We start from the raw sequence: 15953 nt of genomic DNA on the forward strand, positions 1-15953 counted from the left end.
TGCCTCTTGGATTTCAATGCCTTTTTCCTTCCCCAGTTCAGGGAAGTTCTCAGCTATTATTTCGTCAAGTACCCCTTCAGCACCTTTCCCTCTCTCTTCCTCCTCTGGGATACCAATTATGCGTATATTATTTCTTTTTAGTGTATCACTTAGTTCTCTAATTTTCCCCTCATACTCCTGGATTTTTTTTATCTCTCTTTCTCTCAGCTTCCTCTTTTTCCATAATTTTATCTTCTAGTTCACCTATTCTCTCCTCTGCCTCTTCAATCCGAGCCATCGTTGTTTCTATTTTGTTTTGCATTTCGTTTAAAGCGTTTTTCAGCTCCTCGTGACTGTTTCTTAGTCCCTTGATCTCTATAGCAAGAGATTCTCTGCTGTCCTCTATACTGTTTTCAAGCCCAGCAATTAATTTTATGACTATTATTCTAAATGCACTTTCTGTTATATTATTTAAATCCTTTTTGATCAGTTCATTAGCTGTTGTTATTTCCTGGAGATTCTTCTGAGGGGAATTCTTCCGTTTGGTAATTTTGGGTAGTCCCTGGAGTGGTGAGGACCTGCAGGGCACCTTCCCTGTGCTGTGGTGTATAACTGGAGTTGGTGGGCAGGGCCGCAGTCAGACCTGATGTCTGCCCCCTGCCAACCCCTGGGGCCACAGTCAGACTGGTGTGTGCCTTCTCTTCCCCTCTCCTAGGGGCGGGATTCACTGTGGGGTGGCGTGGCCCGTCTGGGCTACTTGCACACTGCCAGGCTTGTGGTGCTGGGATCTGGTGTATTAGCTGGGGTGGGTAGGCCAGGTGCACAGGGGTAGGAGGGGCAGGCTTAGCTCGCTTCTCCTTAGGTGATCCACTTCAGGAGGGGCCCTGTGGCAGCGGGAGGGAGTCAGATCCGCTGCCGGAGGGGTGGCTCCGCAGAAGCACAGCGTTGGGTGTTTGCGCGGAGCAAGCAAGTTCCCTGGCAGGAACTGGTTCCCTTTGGGATTTTGGCTGGGGGATGGGCGAGGGAGATGGTGCTGGCGTGCGCCTTTGTTCCCCACCAAACTGAGCTTTGTTGTCTGGGGTCTCAGCAACTCTCCCTCCCTTCGTCTTCCAGCCTTCCCACTTTCCGAGCAGAGCTGTTAACTTATGAACTCCCAGAGGCTAAGTCGCGCTTGCTGTCAGAACACACTCCGTCTGGCCCTTCCGCTCTTGCCAGCCAGACTCGGGGGCTCTGCTTGGCCGGCAGGCTGCCCCTCCGCCCTGCTCCCTCCTGCCAGTCTGTGGAGCGCGCACCGCCTCGCCGCCCTTCCTACCCTCTTCCGTGGGCCTCTCATCTGCGCTTGGCTCTCGAGACTCTGTTCTGCTAATCCTCTGGTGGTTTTCTGGGTTATTTAGGCAGGTGTAGGTGGAATCTAAGTGATCAGCAGGACGTGCCCAGTGTCCTCCTACACCGCCATCTTCCCATCTTTTTCCAGTCCTGCATATATTTTAATGTCTATGGTTTTTGTATAAACTGTTGCTTTAACCAGGAGATTATGAGTAGACCAGGCAGGTTCTGATTGTGTATAGTTATTGTCAGAATTCATTACCCTATTTTGACCTGTACACCTTGATGAGGGAATTCAAGGACACAAGTAAGAAAAGCCTCAATTGTTGGGACTGACAAATTGAACTGGTCACTGAACAGGCCCACTTCTTGATTGCTCTTGCTCATTTAAAATCACCACAGGTCTTTTCACATCTTTGAGTAACAAGGGAGTTTAGATAAGGAAATCAGCTTGGAATACTCTGTTCATAGTAGTTTTAGAATATCAAATAAAATATAGATGATTTGCTAATATGACCCAATAACTTTACCATTTTATGCATGGTTGTTATCCTACTGAACTATTAACTATTTGCCCAAAACATAAGAGGAATAGGAAAATATGGTCTAATTTATTTGAAACAGTTGCTAAGGGAAATTTGAAAATAGTATTCACATAATAATAAACAAAATTTACAACTTAATATCACTTGGGGATTAAGTGCAGCTGAGCAGATGCTGGGATTCTTTGCGGAATGGTGAATGAGTCAAATGCCTGTTTAAATTACATTTACTCACATTCTTTAAGCTGGAATGGAACTGAAAGTACCTTTTCTGTTTCCTTGTTTTCAGTGGAGTGTCACGGCCGGCACGACAAATACCGAGGTCAGGGTCCTGAGGGTAGGGGAATGCAAGAAAAAAAGAGAGAAGAGAAAGTTTGGGAACAGGAGGGTCCCCTGGGCTGATGGCCCAAGTGACGGCTTTATTGTTGCTGTACACAATCTTTTATAATATAAGACTCTTATGGATCAGGTCATTCTAAGAATAAACAGGTTTCACATGATCACTGCCAGCCAAAACATTTAGTTCTGTGTACCTTGTGAACTTTCTGAACAGGTCACAAGACCTTGTTGATAGATTGCTGGCAAAACACAGTTCCCATGTTTGTGTCTATCTGACTCGGGGTAGAAAAAGGGAGGTAGCGTTACTGCCAACACCTGCAGACCACAGGCTTCAGGAATTAACTTTCTCAGCCTTGACAAGGCTTTCGTATGCCCTTGAAAGTGGGGGAATGGGAGGGGGAACCACCGGGTTGGCTTGAGTCAACAGGGAACGTTGCTTGACCCGGTCTCAGCCTGGCGCCGGGGCCCGGCCTCCCACATGAATGGGAGGGGGAACCACCGGGTTGGCTTGAGTCAACGGGGAACATTGCTCGACCCGGTCTCAGCCTGGCACTGGGGCTCGGACCCCACAGTGGAGGTAATTCTATCCTTGGTGCCTTTAACCTTCATCCTTATCATTTCACTGAACAAAGACTGCTTGCATGGGAAAGCAAACATTGCTGTTGAGGCCTGGGTGACTTGGTTTGCCCCCTGTCAGCATTAGCTGTGTCGTGTTCTTTTCTCACACCGTGGTGTCAGGCAGACCTTCTAAGCAATATGGTCCCTTTTCGTTCTTGTATGGTTTTTACTGATGCTTCTTAGTATGAAGCGTAATGCTGTGTGCATGCTTGCAGCAGTCATCTTTAGTCAGTCTTCCCAAGAAATACTGAGTTATTTTTTGAACAATGTCTCTGTCCATCTCTCTGTTCATCTATAACTGGGCTTCCTGCTCTTCCTGGAATACATTGACTATGTCCCCATATGCATACTGTTCCTGCTGCCCCAAATACTCCTCCGAGGCCAGAGAACTCCCACAGTGCACTCAAGACTCTACTCAGATGTCTCCTTGTCAGAAAGGCTTTCTCTGATACCCTGTATAAAATAACTCCCTCCCATCTCTTTTCATGCCCTTTTTTTTTCCTTTACTGCATATTTCTTAATAGTACCAGATAAATATATACTTTTTACTTTTTTATTGTCTGTGCCTTTCTCCTCTATAATGCACATTTCTTGAAAGCTGGGACATGGTATAATTTTTTCTGCTGTAGTTCAGCTCTTAGAACAATGTGACACATAGTGAGGACTTGATAAATATTTCTTATTAATTTTTAGCTGGTATAAACCACAGATAAATCTCATCCTATATTACTTTGACATCCTTTCTTTACTTCCATCTTTGATTAGAATGTTACACACATTTTCTTTTAATCCATTTTGATTTCAGATATCAATGTAGTTTCTCTACTTCCAGCCACTGCTTTGTCAGCTTACAGGGACATTTCTGAGACTCATTTCTTTCCTAGTCAACTGTTGATACAAACCCTTTAGTTTCAGAGTCTTTCTCTGAACACCTCCCTCCTTCCCATCCATCCATCCATCCATCCATCCATCCATTTTCCTTCCGTCCTTCTTTCCTTTTGGATTGCATGGACAAGAAAGCTTGTAAGTAGGTTCTATCTGGAAGATGTCAGGGTGCATATGTCTTTTGCACATACCTTTGGGAGGAAAGTATAGTTTAGAGAGACCCAGATGAAAAATTTTACATAAAATTTAAGTGGTTTCAAGATGACAGTAATGTGCTGTATTAAAAAAAAAACCTTAAAGTCTTATTTGATCCTCAGAGAAGTGGTGATTTATTTCCGAATGGAAGGAAGTATCCAGGCTCACTGTAGCATTAATGCTATGTGAGTGAGGATAGAAAGCAAAATAACCTGCCATATAGTCATGTGGCTAGCGTAGAGGTAACCAAATGCCACGGTTCTGTATTGTTACAAATATGTAATCCTAAATTTTGATTAGTTTGAAAGAACTTTTGAAAACTTGATAAGTTCTGAGTTAATTGCAAGCTTGATAAGCTTACCCTATACCACAGATAGTGTTTTAATGTGTGGTGGAAGGATAGATCATTGATCTCTTGGTAAAATAACTAATAGAATGGATTCCTATTTCTTTTGACTTAAAGGCTTAAGGTTTTTAAAATAAAGGACTAATTCTCCAGGAGGTAAATAAGTATAATAATTCTTTATAATTAAATGGTCTTAAATTGTTGTGAACCATAGTTTTCCATTTAAAACAAGTCTTTAACTGTGAGTATTTCTTCTCTGTTTTTGCTCTGTGACCAGAGAATAGAGGGAGAAACCAAAACTGCTAAAAGTTGGCGCCATCCACTTAGTAAGCCTCCGGCAAGGTCCCCATTGACTCTGGTGAAGCAGCAGGCAACAAGTGATGAAGGTGAGTGTGTGATGTTTCTCAGTGTTTATTCTGTGGATACTGTATGGTATTCAGCAGTAATTCTGTCTGTTTGTTGTAAGAAACTTGTCTAAAAAAATTGCTTGGTAGAGAGAAAATTTGACCAAGTTGCAAATACATACCATAAAGAGATCATAAGTAGTAAACAGTTTATAGACAAAAGGAATTTGGATTTTAAGGGTAGATACTTGCTCCACTAGTCTAGCCATGTTCCTAGTCAAAGTCTTCCCATTTTACATGATGGGATAAAATTAATCTTTTCTGACATTTGCCTTAGGATATTCTAGAGGAAGTTGGGAATCATTTCCCTAAAAGTGTCAAATCTTGGAGTCACCACACTGTTGCTTTTTTACATTGTCTTTATTTTTAACTTGAATCCTCCAAAATTATTAATATCATCTTGAGTAAGAAACTATGTGCAATACCTGTTTATCTAGTTATGCCTGGTGTGTGGTGAAACATCTTTTCTCCTTAATAGATTTTACTGACATGACTTGATGTGAACCAATTTCTATTCCTGGATGTAATATTTACTTGTTTGTTTTACCTGGTTACCCTTTTTACCTCTTTCTCTCTTTTTCTAAAAATGCCTTTTTGTTGTCTTCAGTTAAATATCAGATCACTGACTAGCTATTTCTTACTTGCAAGTGTTTCATAGCATCAGGGGGGACCTTATTTTTTCCATCTTTAAAAAGATCAATTTAAAAAGGTTTTCTATAAAAAGCCCGCCTTCAAGGTATTGTCTTTACTGGAACAAATTGTTGAGGTCATATGCCTGTGAAGATGCTGTCAACATAGTAATGTGAAACTTGGGGTCAGTCTTCTTGTTTAGTTTAAATACAGTCATTAGAGTAGACATCTGTAGCAGATTTATTTTTTTATTTTTACTTACTATCTTCTTTTATACCCCATATTTAGTTAGGAAAAAAAAGATGATCAGTGTAGGGATCAGATCATGATTGTAGCATTTTCTATAACACCAGTCGAAGGTGAAATTCTGTCTCTAGTAACAGAAGTAATGAAACATAGTTGTATTTATTTCCATATATCATCATGTTCGTTTCTTCCTTCTCCTACTTTATCATACCCAGCACAATCCATTTTCCTCTTAGTGTCAAGATAAAGGACAATTCTGTATAAGGTAATTACTATGTTACTTACAATACTTGTGAATTTTAATTATCCTTCCCCATCATCGCCTATGTTTAATACAGCTTTTTGGAAGGGAATCAACTATATTAACATACAAGGAAAACTGCTTTTTCCCATGTCCTTATTTTCCCAGGTCGTTTATTTTGATGTGGGCCATCTAAATTGGCTTAGAGTTTCTACATGGAGAGCAGTTCTGATTTCAATCAGGATGGCTTACAAAATTTATAAGTGAATTTGTTTAACAAAGTTGTCTCAAGGGTTTAAGGTTAAAATGTCTTGCTGCAACATTGGTGATTGTGGCTTTTGCAGTAGCATACTCTGTATTTTAATACATTAAGGACATATTAAAAGGATCCTCTGAGGAGTTTTGAGAATTGAAAAGAAAAAAAATTGGAGAATTTTAGTGATGAATAAATACTTTTACAAGCTTCCAAACTAACAATGGGGGGAATATTCTGTGTCCTGGAGTAAATTATATTTGACCCTTGAACATCACATTTGAGTTGCATGGGTCCACCTATGAGTGAACTTTTTCCATAAATACAGTACCATAAATGTAGTAAATATAGTAATATAGTTTTTTCAGTAAATATAGTACCATAAATGTATTTTCTCTTCCCTGTGATTTTCTTAATAAAGTTTTCTTTTCTTTAGCATACTTTATTGTAAGAATATAGTATATAATACATATAATATACAAAATATGGTTGATTGTTTATCTGTGAGGCTCCTGGTCAACAGTAAGCTATTAGTAGTTAAGTTTTGGGGAAGTCCAAAGTTATATGTGGATTTTCAACTGCATGGGGGTTTGACCCCCCCTAACTCCTAAGTTGTTTGAGGGTCAACTATATTTATATCATGGGGCCCTTGAATGTTATCTTTGCCTTTTGCCTCTGTGTCTGGTACTGTTGGAAGTGAATGAGCATCGTCATCATTAGAAAATGATGAACAGTGGGATTAGTGCTCTTTGGGAGCACACAACTCCAAATCCAGCTTCTTTTAGGAATTTCCTACCCTAACTACTGGGCTCCTTTTGCATTCCTCATACACAAGTAAGTGTGTATGTGAGTCAGGAGTATAACTAGGTTAGAGCATCTGAGAAATTGTGTCTCTAAACAGCAGTCAGTATCCTCTGTTGGTAAATGAGCATTTCTCAGTTGAAGCTTGAATTTGACTCCTTAATAGAAAAGCAGCAAAGGGGAAAAATACTGATTCAGCACCTCTGGGAGTTTATGTGCAGGTAAGAGATAAGAGTCATTTCTAAGTTTGCTCTTCTCAAAAGACAGTGAAGTAGCTCTTTGATATTCAAATGACCTAAAACTATAGAGACCACTCTGGTTAGTGGCAGATCCAATAATTATAGAATCAGCAAGGATTTCCTGACTCTCAGCCTGTTCTTTCCTGGAAGATTTTCCATGCTTACCAGCAAAACACCGGTTGTTGGTGGTAGAGCAGAGAGGGGATACATAAGAAAAGAATGCCATTTAGAATATAGCATCTTTACATAAAAACTAGTATCAAATTCTTCCTTTTCTCCTCTTTCTCCTTCTCCCCCTCCTCCTTGTCCTCCTCCTCCTCCTCCTCCTCCTTCTTCTAGTGGAAAAAAATTTTAGGTGTGTACTGAATTTTATTATTTATAATTGAAAAGAAATTACTAATCTCTGGTTTTATTGTAATATATATATATGTTTTTACATATATATATGTACATATATACATGTATATATATGTACATATATTATATGTACATATAATATATGTACATATATATTATATATATGTACATATGTATATATATGACATATATATACATATATATATATATATGTTTGTTGTTTTTTTTTTTTGAGAGAGATTGAGTGTGCACATGCACACATGAGTGGGAGAGGGAGAGAGAGAATCTTAGCGGGGCTTGATCTTACAACCATGAGATCATGACCTGAGCTAAAATCAAGAGGCAAACACTTAACTGACTGAGCCACCCAGGTACCCCTAATTTTCTTTCAGCTGAAATGTTTTCCATCTACATTTTTCCTTAAGTTAGGCAGCTGCACAAAGTGATCCTGAAACATGGATTAATATTGTATATTTTTTTCTGTATATTAATGTAATTAAACAAATGTTGAATTAAAATATAAACTTGAAAGAAAAGCTCTTGGGTGGGTCTCCTTTTTTTTTTTTTTTTGAAGCATTTCTTATTTGTTCCTCTCCTCTTGTAATTTGTCAATATAATGGCATATTCCTATTCTCCAACTTCAGCACTTTATGGCTGAGTGCCTGTAGGGAAGGTGAGTGTGTGTGCAGCATGGGTGAACAAGGCAGGCTCTAAGAAGAATACTCTTGCTTGACCTCAGGAGTACTGAGAGTGAGGGGATGGACCCACTAGAGTTAAGCTTCGAAATCTGCCACAGTATTTCTTTTTCCTTGATTGGTGATGATGCATGCTCAAAGGCTCTCACATATTTCCCTTAATATTCCAGCTTTGATATAGGATAAGTGACTTTAAGGCCACCATGATCCAGTACTAGCTTTGCTCTCCAACTTTGTTTCTCTCGACTACCCTCCATAAAACCTCCTTCTCTTCCATTTGGACAACTTTTTTTTTCCTCCTGAATATAATCTACTGCTTTTTTATTTCCACATGCTTCCCCCAACTATTGCTTTCCCTGTGATACCCTTTTCCTTCTTGGAATCATTCTCTGCTCACCACTTACTCCTTTCCTACCTCTGCTGTCCTATTATATCTATACTTACTTGGCTTTAGAATGCCACTTGTCACCTTATATTGTGCTTCATTGTCTGTGTGTCTGTCTCCCTGCTCTCATTCCTTTAATCTTGCCTCCCCTGCCTAGTCCAAGGTTAGTTAATCACTGTGGCTTAAATCACCTCTGGATACCAGAGCAGAAAAGCCCTGGTGATCAGTAACTTTGAAATCGGCCATTAGTCAAATACTTTAATATTTAATACGTTGTCATATTAAAGGAAAATGTAAATTCCAATCCAGGAAATATTCTCTGTAAGTATATATGTATGTGAAAACATGCAGTTTTAATTAGCTGGAGAAATATATATGTCAGCTAACCCAATTTTGTATTCTGACTGTATTAGAATTTTCTTTATCACTGTGCCAAATCCTAGGATGTGCTCAAAGTTAAAATGAAGCTGACACATTGTAGACATGGCCAATGCTTTGGAGACCTGAGGGCTCCCAGAGTAATGATATTCCCATTGGGATAGTTGCTTACCTAGCACCTCAATTTGTATATGTATTTGTTGCCTTTCTTCCTAGTTTGAAGTCATTCCAGATGCAAAAATTTTTTAACTTCTCATGCTTTTGCTGATTAGGATTTTTTTTTGACATGTAAAATATTCATGTTTTATTGTTAGTAGAAAGCAAAACTATACCATCTGGGAGGAAAAGACATTTTATATGTGTATATATGTACATATATAAATATATATTTATATATACTATGTTATGTAAGCATTTTGAAAGAGATACACTAAAATGGGGTTTATTTCTTAGTGTCACGTTTTTATTTTTTCTCTGTTTTCTAATTGTTCCCCTTTACAGCATGTGTGACTTATGGCAACAGAGAAAGTACTGAACTTTCCTTTTCTTTTTATTATTATTTTTGGATTTATTCTCAAGTTATCTAACATACAGTGTATTCTTGGTTTCAGGAGTAGATTCCTGTGAATCATCACTTACATACAACACTCAGTGCTCATCCCAACAAGTGCCCTCCTCAATGCCCATCACCCATTTTCCCCTCTCCCCTATTCCCCCCATCCACCCTCAGTTTGTTCTCTGTATTTAAGAGTCTCTTATGGTTTGCCTCCCTCTCTGTTTTTATCTTATTTTTTATTCCCTTCCCCTATTGTTAGGGTTTTCATCAGCAGACCTTTAACTGTGCTGACCTGGACTCCAGACCTTCTGCTACGCTGATATTCTGAACATGAATTTTGTCAACCCCCTGCTTGACCCCTCATGGTTCATTGTTTGTTCTCTGAAGCTCTCATCCTGCATACATACATGTGTATGTATGCATTTCTTTTACATTTACATTAGTTTCCAATGTAACTTTTCCAGCTCCTCCTACTGTTGACTTTCAAGATGTTTACTGCTTTTGTACCTAGTATGCACATAAGTCCCTTGGTGAATTGATAAGGTTAATGTTTTTAAAGTAAGTACAAACTAAGGGCAGCCCTGTAAACACAGAAGAGATGTCATGAACATGGTAGTGGCTACTGCAGTACTACTTTACACAATGATGTCCACCATTGTTGGTGGGTATTGGAGTTGATGCACTAATGCTGCCAGTGGAGTTTTCCTGGGGGCTTTGAAAATAAAATTGAAAATTTATAAGAAAATATAAAAGATTCCTGGGGCTCCTGGGTGGCTCAGTCACTTGGGCATTTGACTCTTGATTTCGGCTCAGGTCATGATCCCTCGGTCGTGGGATTGAACCCCACATCAGGCTCTGTGCTGAGCATGGAGTGTGCTTAAGATTCTCTCTCTCTCTCTCTCTCTCTCTCTCTGTCTCTCTCTCTCTCTTTCTCCCTCCCTCCCTCCCTCCCTCTCTCTCCCTCTGTGCCTCTCCCCCACTCAGTCTCTCTGTCTCTAAAATGAAATAAAAGAAAATATATACAAGATTGTTATCAGGTGATTTTAATTTTGCCTTCTATGTTGGTTAATTTTGCATATCCAAACACATTTCTTGTAATTTGGGCAAAAAACTATTTTAAAGAGACATAGAGTGTCAAGGTGTGATGGGTTAGATTACCAAATACTCTTACAGTTACAAAAGAACCAGAAACAATTGATACAATAAAACAATGACCTTTATAACATATCAGGGACAAAATTATGGAAAGTATTTCTCCATGTCTACAGTCATGGTCACTTGGCTCCAGTTCTCTGTTAACTGTGAGATCCTCCATGCTTTGGCAGATGTGTTTACAAAGTAGTGATCATAGCAGCATCTGCCACATGGAGTTGTTTTGAGGGTTAAAAGACTACTGTAAAGCACTCAGAATAGTATTTGGCACGTAACAAATGTTTGTTGTTGTGATATGGTTATGAGGAGCAGGTGGAAGGTGATAGCTGAGCTCTCAAGAAATGAGAGAAATCTAGAGAGCATTCAGAGAATAATGACATGTAGATTGGTAGGAGAGAGCTAATGCTGTGGCTATTTGGGGGAAATATGCCAGGACAAGAGTGGAAGCTTAGAAATCAGAGTTAAGACCTCATAGGATTCCTCAGACACACAAAGATGGACTCTCAAAATCCTGTACCCTTTATTAAGGGTGTACTAGGGAAAAACAGCCTGAACTGACCATAGGCACAGGCAGAGGACAAGAGGGCTTGCCACCTGGGTCTGGGCTTGAGTGGGGAAAGGTTGATAGCATAATAAGAGAAAGTCACCCTACAAATTTTTAACCATAGGACTGCCATCAAATGTATACCTCTTATCCCAAGTCAGAAATTTAAAGTAAAAGTAGGCTCTGGCTCTTCATGTTTCCAGGGCATTGAGCAGAAGCAATTGCAAAATCTTATGAACCCACTCTGAAGTGGAATCTGGTTTACTACTGGACAAAAAATAGTCTGACTAATCTCCTGGCCTCACTGTCCCTTATCACCTTTTTGACTGAGCTTGGCCTCAGTTTCTTCTTGGGTGAAACATGAGGATTGGTCACAGATGATCAGGATTTCTAATTTAGACGCTCAGGAATGGATTTTTGGCATTTCAGATACCCTGAAATGACACGTAGTGATATGTTAAACTCATCCCCAGTGGACTAAATTTTTATTTCTAACTCTTCACCTATAACTTTTTAATTTCTAGAGTACCATGTTTACCCAAGTGCAGAGGTGACCCCACCTACAAGTTTGAAAATTGACAAGATTCAGATTAAAGCCTTGCTATGGCTCTAATTTTCTCTAATCTGAACTGTCTGTATAACTCTTTATAAATCATCAATTCAGCAAGCAGAGTATGGTAATGAGCTGCTGTGCATCTCTTTGAAATTAATGACAGCTTAGACCCTGATCCCTATCTCTGTAATGTCTGCATGCCCTGAGGGTTAGATTAGGAGTGTATTTCAGGCAATGTTACAGCAATTTATTTTTTTGGACAGTGTGTCTATATTAATATCATAATTCATTTAGTAATGGATTAAATATTTAAATATAGAGATGGAAAAGATGGAAATTGCAGCTTTAATTGTAGATTATTCTTGGTGCTTGACCACTAGTTAACCCATTTAACCTAGGTTTTCAGTTATTTTAAAGAATAAAATGTATACGTTTAAGTACTCAGGAACACAAGTCTGACAAAATTTGATTTCTTTCCCAAATGGTTTTCTCTGTTTCACACTCCTTTTATTAAAGTGCTCATGTTTATGATGCAATTGCATGCTAAATAGGTCTGAAGCACATTTTCCCATAACTAGAACTACCCACTGATTTCACTTTATTGGTGATTTTTGTTTCCTTTTGGGATTGCCTGATATTTTCTGTGGTATTTTCTGAAATTTAGCCAGTGCCCTTTAGTCATTGTCAGTACTGCTAGGGTATAAGCTGGTTCTTGGGCACTTTGCAATTGTCCCTCAAACAAAAGGATATTATTTAGAATTGGCTGTTTCACTTTACCTTTGGTAGGTCGTTGTTTTGGGGGAGAATTATGCCCTCCAGTCCCTGGTATGCTGCAACTCCCTCCTTTCTAGCAGAATTGGTATAGATTTGCCACTCTTCGTTTTATTTGTTTTATTTCAAGGATTAAGTGGATATCCTGACCAAATTTAATAGTGATGTCTTTTACTGACTCAAACTTCACAAATATTATTTAAGTATTAAGTTAGATAACAATTTTATTTTAAATATTGAAAGCACCCTTTTGTCTCTTTGTTTTGCCAGGCGGTAATGGGTACATGACTGTTTATGTTGGACAATCTGAAACCCTGTTCTGGTCTCTCCTTGGCTGTTAATAGCCATGTGCCTTGGAGAACAAAGAAAAGTCTAAGGTTCATCATATGTTTCCTCATCTGTTTGATGAAATGGTTGGATTAGTAGTACTAAAGTTTTATTCAAACTCTAAAGTTTCATTCAAACTTGAATTCTATGAAAATATAATAGGAGAGTATCCTCTGTAGTCTCTTGCTCCATGTTAGCCTTTCATCGAAAAGCAAAATGGTGAAATATAAGAATATCCCTCATCCACAGTGTTTCCCCTCTGTAAAAAGTTCTCTGCCCATTTTAAAAAACAAATGCTGTTTTATGACTGTTGCATGTCGTGCTCCAAATGTTATTAATTTTTACATAATGATCTCTTTGTTCCATCAATTCTTATTAGCTTGAGGTAATATGACACTTTCATAATAAGCACGGTTGTATTTTTGTCTGTTTAAGCAATAAAACAGCAACTTCAGCAGATTACTAGGTAGATTGGCTTGGAATGTGTATTGATAGGTCACAGCCAATGTTTTCCTGCATTATGTGGACATAAAACATTAAATGTTGTTGGCACTCAGATTTAATGGATATTTTATCTAGCACTCGGCTGTGTAATAATAGTCGGACATTCTCTGTTTAGCTTGATTTCACTGTCAGTAAATTCCATTGGCAGCCCCAATGGCGTTGACTTTTTACTACAATATGGGGAATAAAAATCAAAAACATCTTCCTCTTGTTATGCTAGTGGCTTCATAAGGGTTTGATTGAATTAGAGGGAAAAATCCTAGCTTTTAACTTATATGGTTGCTTTCTGTATATTTTAGAAAAATCTTGGAACTTTTCTAAGCAACAGTTGGCATCAAGTCTTATGATTGGGTGTCTGTGCTGAACGTGCTGGGATTGTAAAATGATAGTCAAGACTTTGATTCTTTTGAATTCATGTGGATATTGTTATTCTTAAAGTCTGGTAGAAACATCTGAGGGACAGCTTTTGATACTACAATTGTGTGGTTCATTCCATTCTTTAGAAACATAAATTATTGTATTGGGTTGAAATGTGTGAAATTGCTAATACTGCATTTGATTTTTTTTAATCTACAGAAACTGCAATTTTATACAACTTAATATATTGCTTTATATTTCCTTATGCTTGTACACGACCCACTTTCCCTGGAGACAAAGATAGACCATTGAATTATCCCATATGCTATACCATATATTCTGCATTTCTATTTCCACCTTTTGGTTGTGAAACTGACTATGAAGATCAAGAAAAACCATGAAAAGTTTGCAAAATTTACATAGATTTTAAAATTTAATTTTATCATTACTTTACTGTCTTTATTTTCTTTGTTTTGCCTCTGACTACTGAAAACTTAGTGCTGAGCTGGCAGTGTTGTGCAGGCTGATACTTGGGGACCATCATCCTGGATTTTAAGAGGGGACTTTTCACTGCTGGGGCTCGGGGTGGGGGTTGGTTAAGTGACATGTCAAAGGCTCCTAGGGAGTGAGTAGGAAGTGGCTCACTTTATCATAATTTTAATTCTGTATATTATTGTGTGTTTTTTTTTTCCTTTTCTCTTTTCTGGTTCTTAGTTTCCCAGTTTAAAAAAAAATTATGAGGTAACTTTTTTTAAAAAAAATATGTATCAGAGGGATCTCTAAAGTCTATGCTGATATCCCATTGTTTTATTATTCATGTTTTGTTGGAGAAGCATTTTCAAGATTGAACCATGTAGTGATTTTTTTGCTGTGCTAGTAAAAAGGAGTAGAAACTTAAGGAAAAAAGGTTTGCTATGATATATGAACATGTTTGAATATTACTCACATATTGCCATAGTTGCTAATGTCTTTTCTTGAGGAAACATCTTTATAATGCTTGTAAGTAAGTTAGCCAAGGATCCGGAGTAAGAATCTTCTTGGGAGAGAACACTGAGTACAACCTCAAGAGGGGCTTAGTGTGGCATGTTTGAAGAACAGCAAGTAGTATAGCTGGCAGGACCACCTGATGACTTTGGATGTGGGACGGTAGAATGAACATTTACCACCTTGTCCTCTTCTTACTTCTGTCCCTTCTCTCAAGTAGCCAGCGCACTTGTTTTCCTAGTAATTGGTGTGCTGGCAGCTCTGAATGAAGTTCTTTCTGTTTCCTTAGCAGCTGTTTGATCTGCTGTGCAATTCCCGTGTCGGTGCTTGGGTCAAAATGTCTCAGGATTCTGCTATCTTTAACACAGATGACCAGGGCTGACCTTTAGCTAAGGGGAGCTTTTTTGGCAGATAAATTGCAACATGCTAGTGGTTCTTTGCTTAGAGATCTTATTTAACCAGTTTTTTTTTTTCAATATATGAAATTTATTGTCAAATTGGTTTCCTTATTTAACCAGTTTTTGAGTTTGTATTATAGATGCCATTAATAAAATGGTTTAAGAAACTGGAGATTTCTCCCAAGGGAAATTTTGAACTGTTTGAAGGCAAAAGACTTGTTTGTTTTTATTTCTAATTATCAGCATCTGTCATATTGCCTAGCACATAGTGAGATTCATGTGCTCACTCTTTTACTATCTTTGATTTGATGCTTGGAATAAGCTCCTTTTGGTATCATGTTGCCAGCTAGTTTTTCCAAAGATAGGCCAGCTTTCTTTCAGGAGTTTTCTTTTCCCCATCCCTACCACAATGTGAGAATTGACCTTGCTACTTTCTTCCTATTGAACACATTATTAGAAATTGTTATTTATAATTCTTGAAGATAGATGGTATTATCATCATTATTACTGTTGAGAAAACTGAGCTCAGAGACTTTGATTCACTTGTCCAGGACCACAGACTGGTAATTGGTAGATGACAGGCTTTAAATCCTACCTAGTTTCCAAGTTTATACTTTTTATTTTATCATATTTGCAATCCCTGATAAGAGCCCCAGTCCTGATAAGAGAAGCTGAAGTGAGCACATATAGATGTCTAAGAACCAGCCATCTCTGTTGACAGAGTAGACCATTCATAGTAGCCCTTGTTGGTGTCCATGTGTATTGTAAGGATATATACATATGTGAAATATAAGCTAACTTTCTTAAACAAGTTTAAGCAATATCGGTAATCCCAAAGTTCTCTGTGAAACCTACCTCCCCAGAAGCACTATTAAGTATCAGAGTATTTTTGTGTAATAGAAATTTTGAAGGGCCATGCTTTGGAATGTTTCTGTTGTTTAAAACAGT

At 38.3% G+C, this 15953-nt stretch overlaps 1 protein-coding gene across 9 annotated transcripts in view; it reads left to right on the forward strand.

The window, feature by feature from the left end:
• The window catches only part of KDM4C (lysine demethylase 4C), a 431545-nt gene that overhangs the window by 248039 nt on the left and 167553 nt on the right, over positions 1-15953 (forward strand). For all 9 annotated transcript variants that reach the window (XR_006210796.1, XM_042965101.1, XM_015544915.2 and 6 more), the window contains exon 13: positions 4508-4616. Coding sequence is in view for 8 of the 9 variants with exons in the window: in XM_042965101.1 (XP_042821035.1) it covers positions 4508-4616 (109 nt within the window). In the remaining variant the exon portion in view is untranslated. The remainder of the gene's footprint in view (positions 1-4507; positions 4617-15953) is intronic.

Source organism: Panthera tigris, chromosome D4 (genome assembly GCF_018350195.1).
Source record: "Panthera tigris isolate Pti1 chromosome D4, P.tigris_Pti1_mat1.1, whole genome shotgun sequence".
Classification (NCBI taxonomy): Eukaryota; Metazoa; Chordata; class Mammalia; order Carnivora; family Felidae; genus Panthera; species Panthera tigris.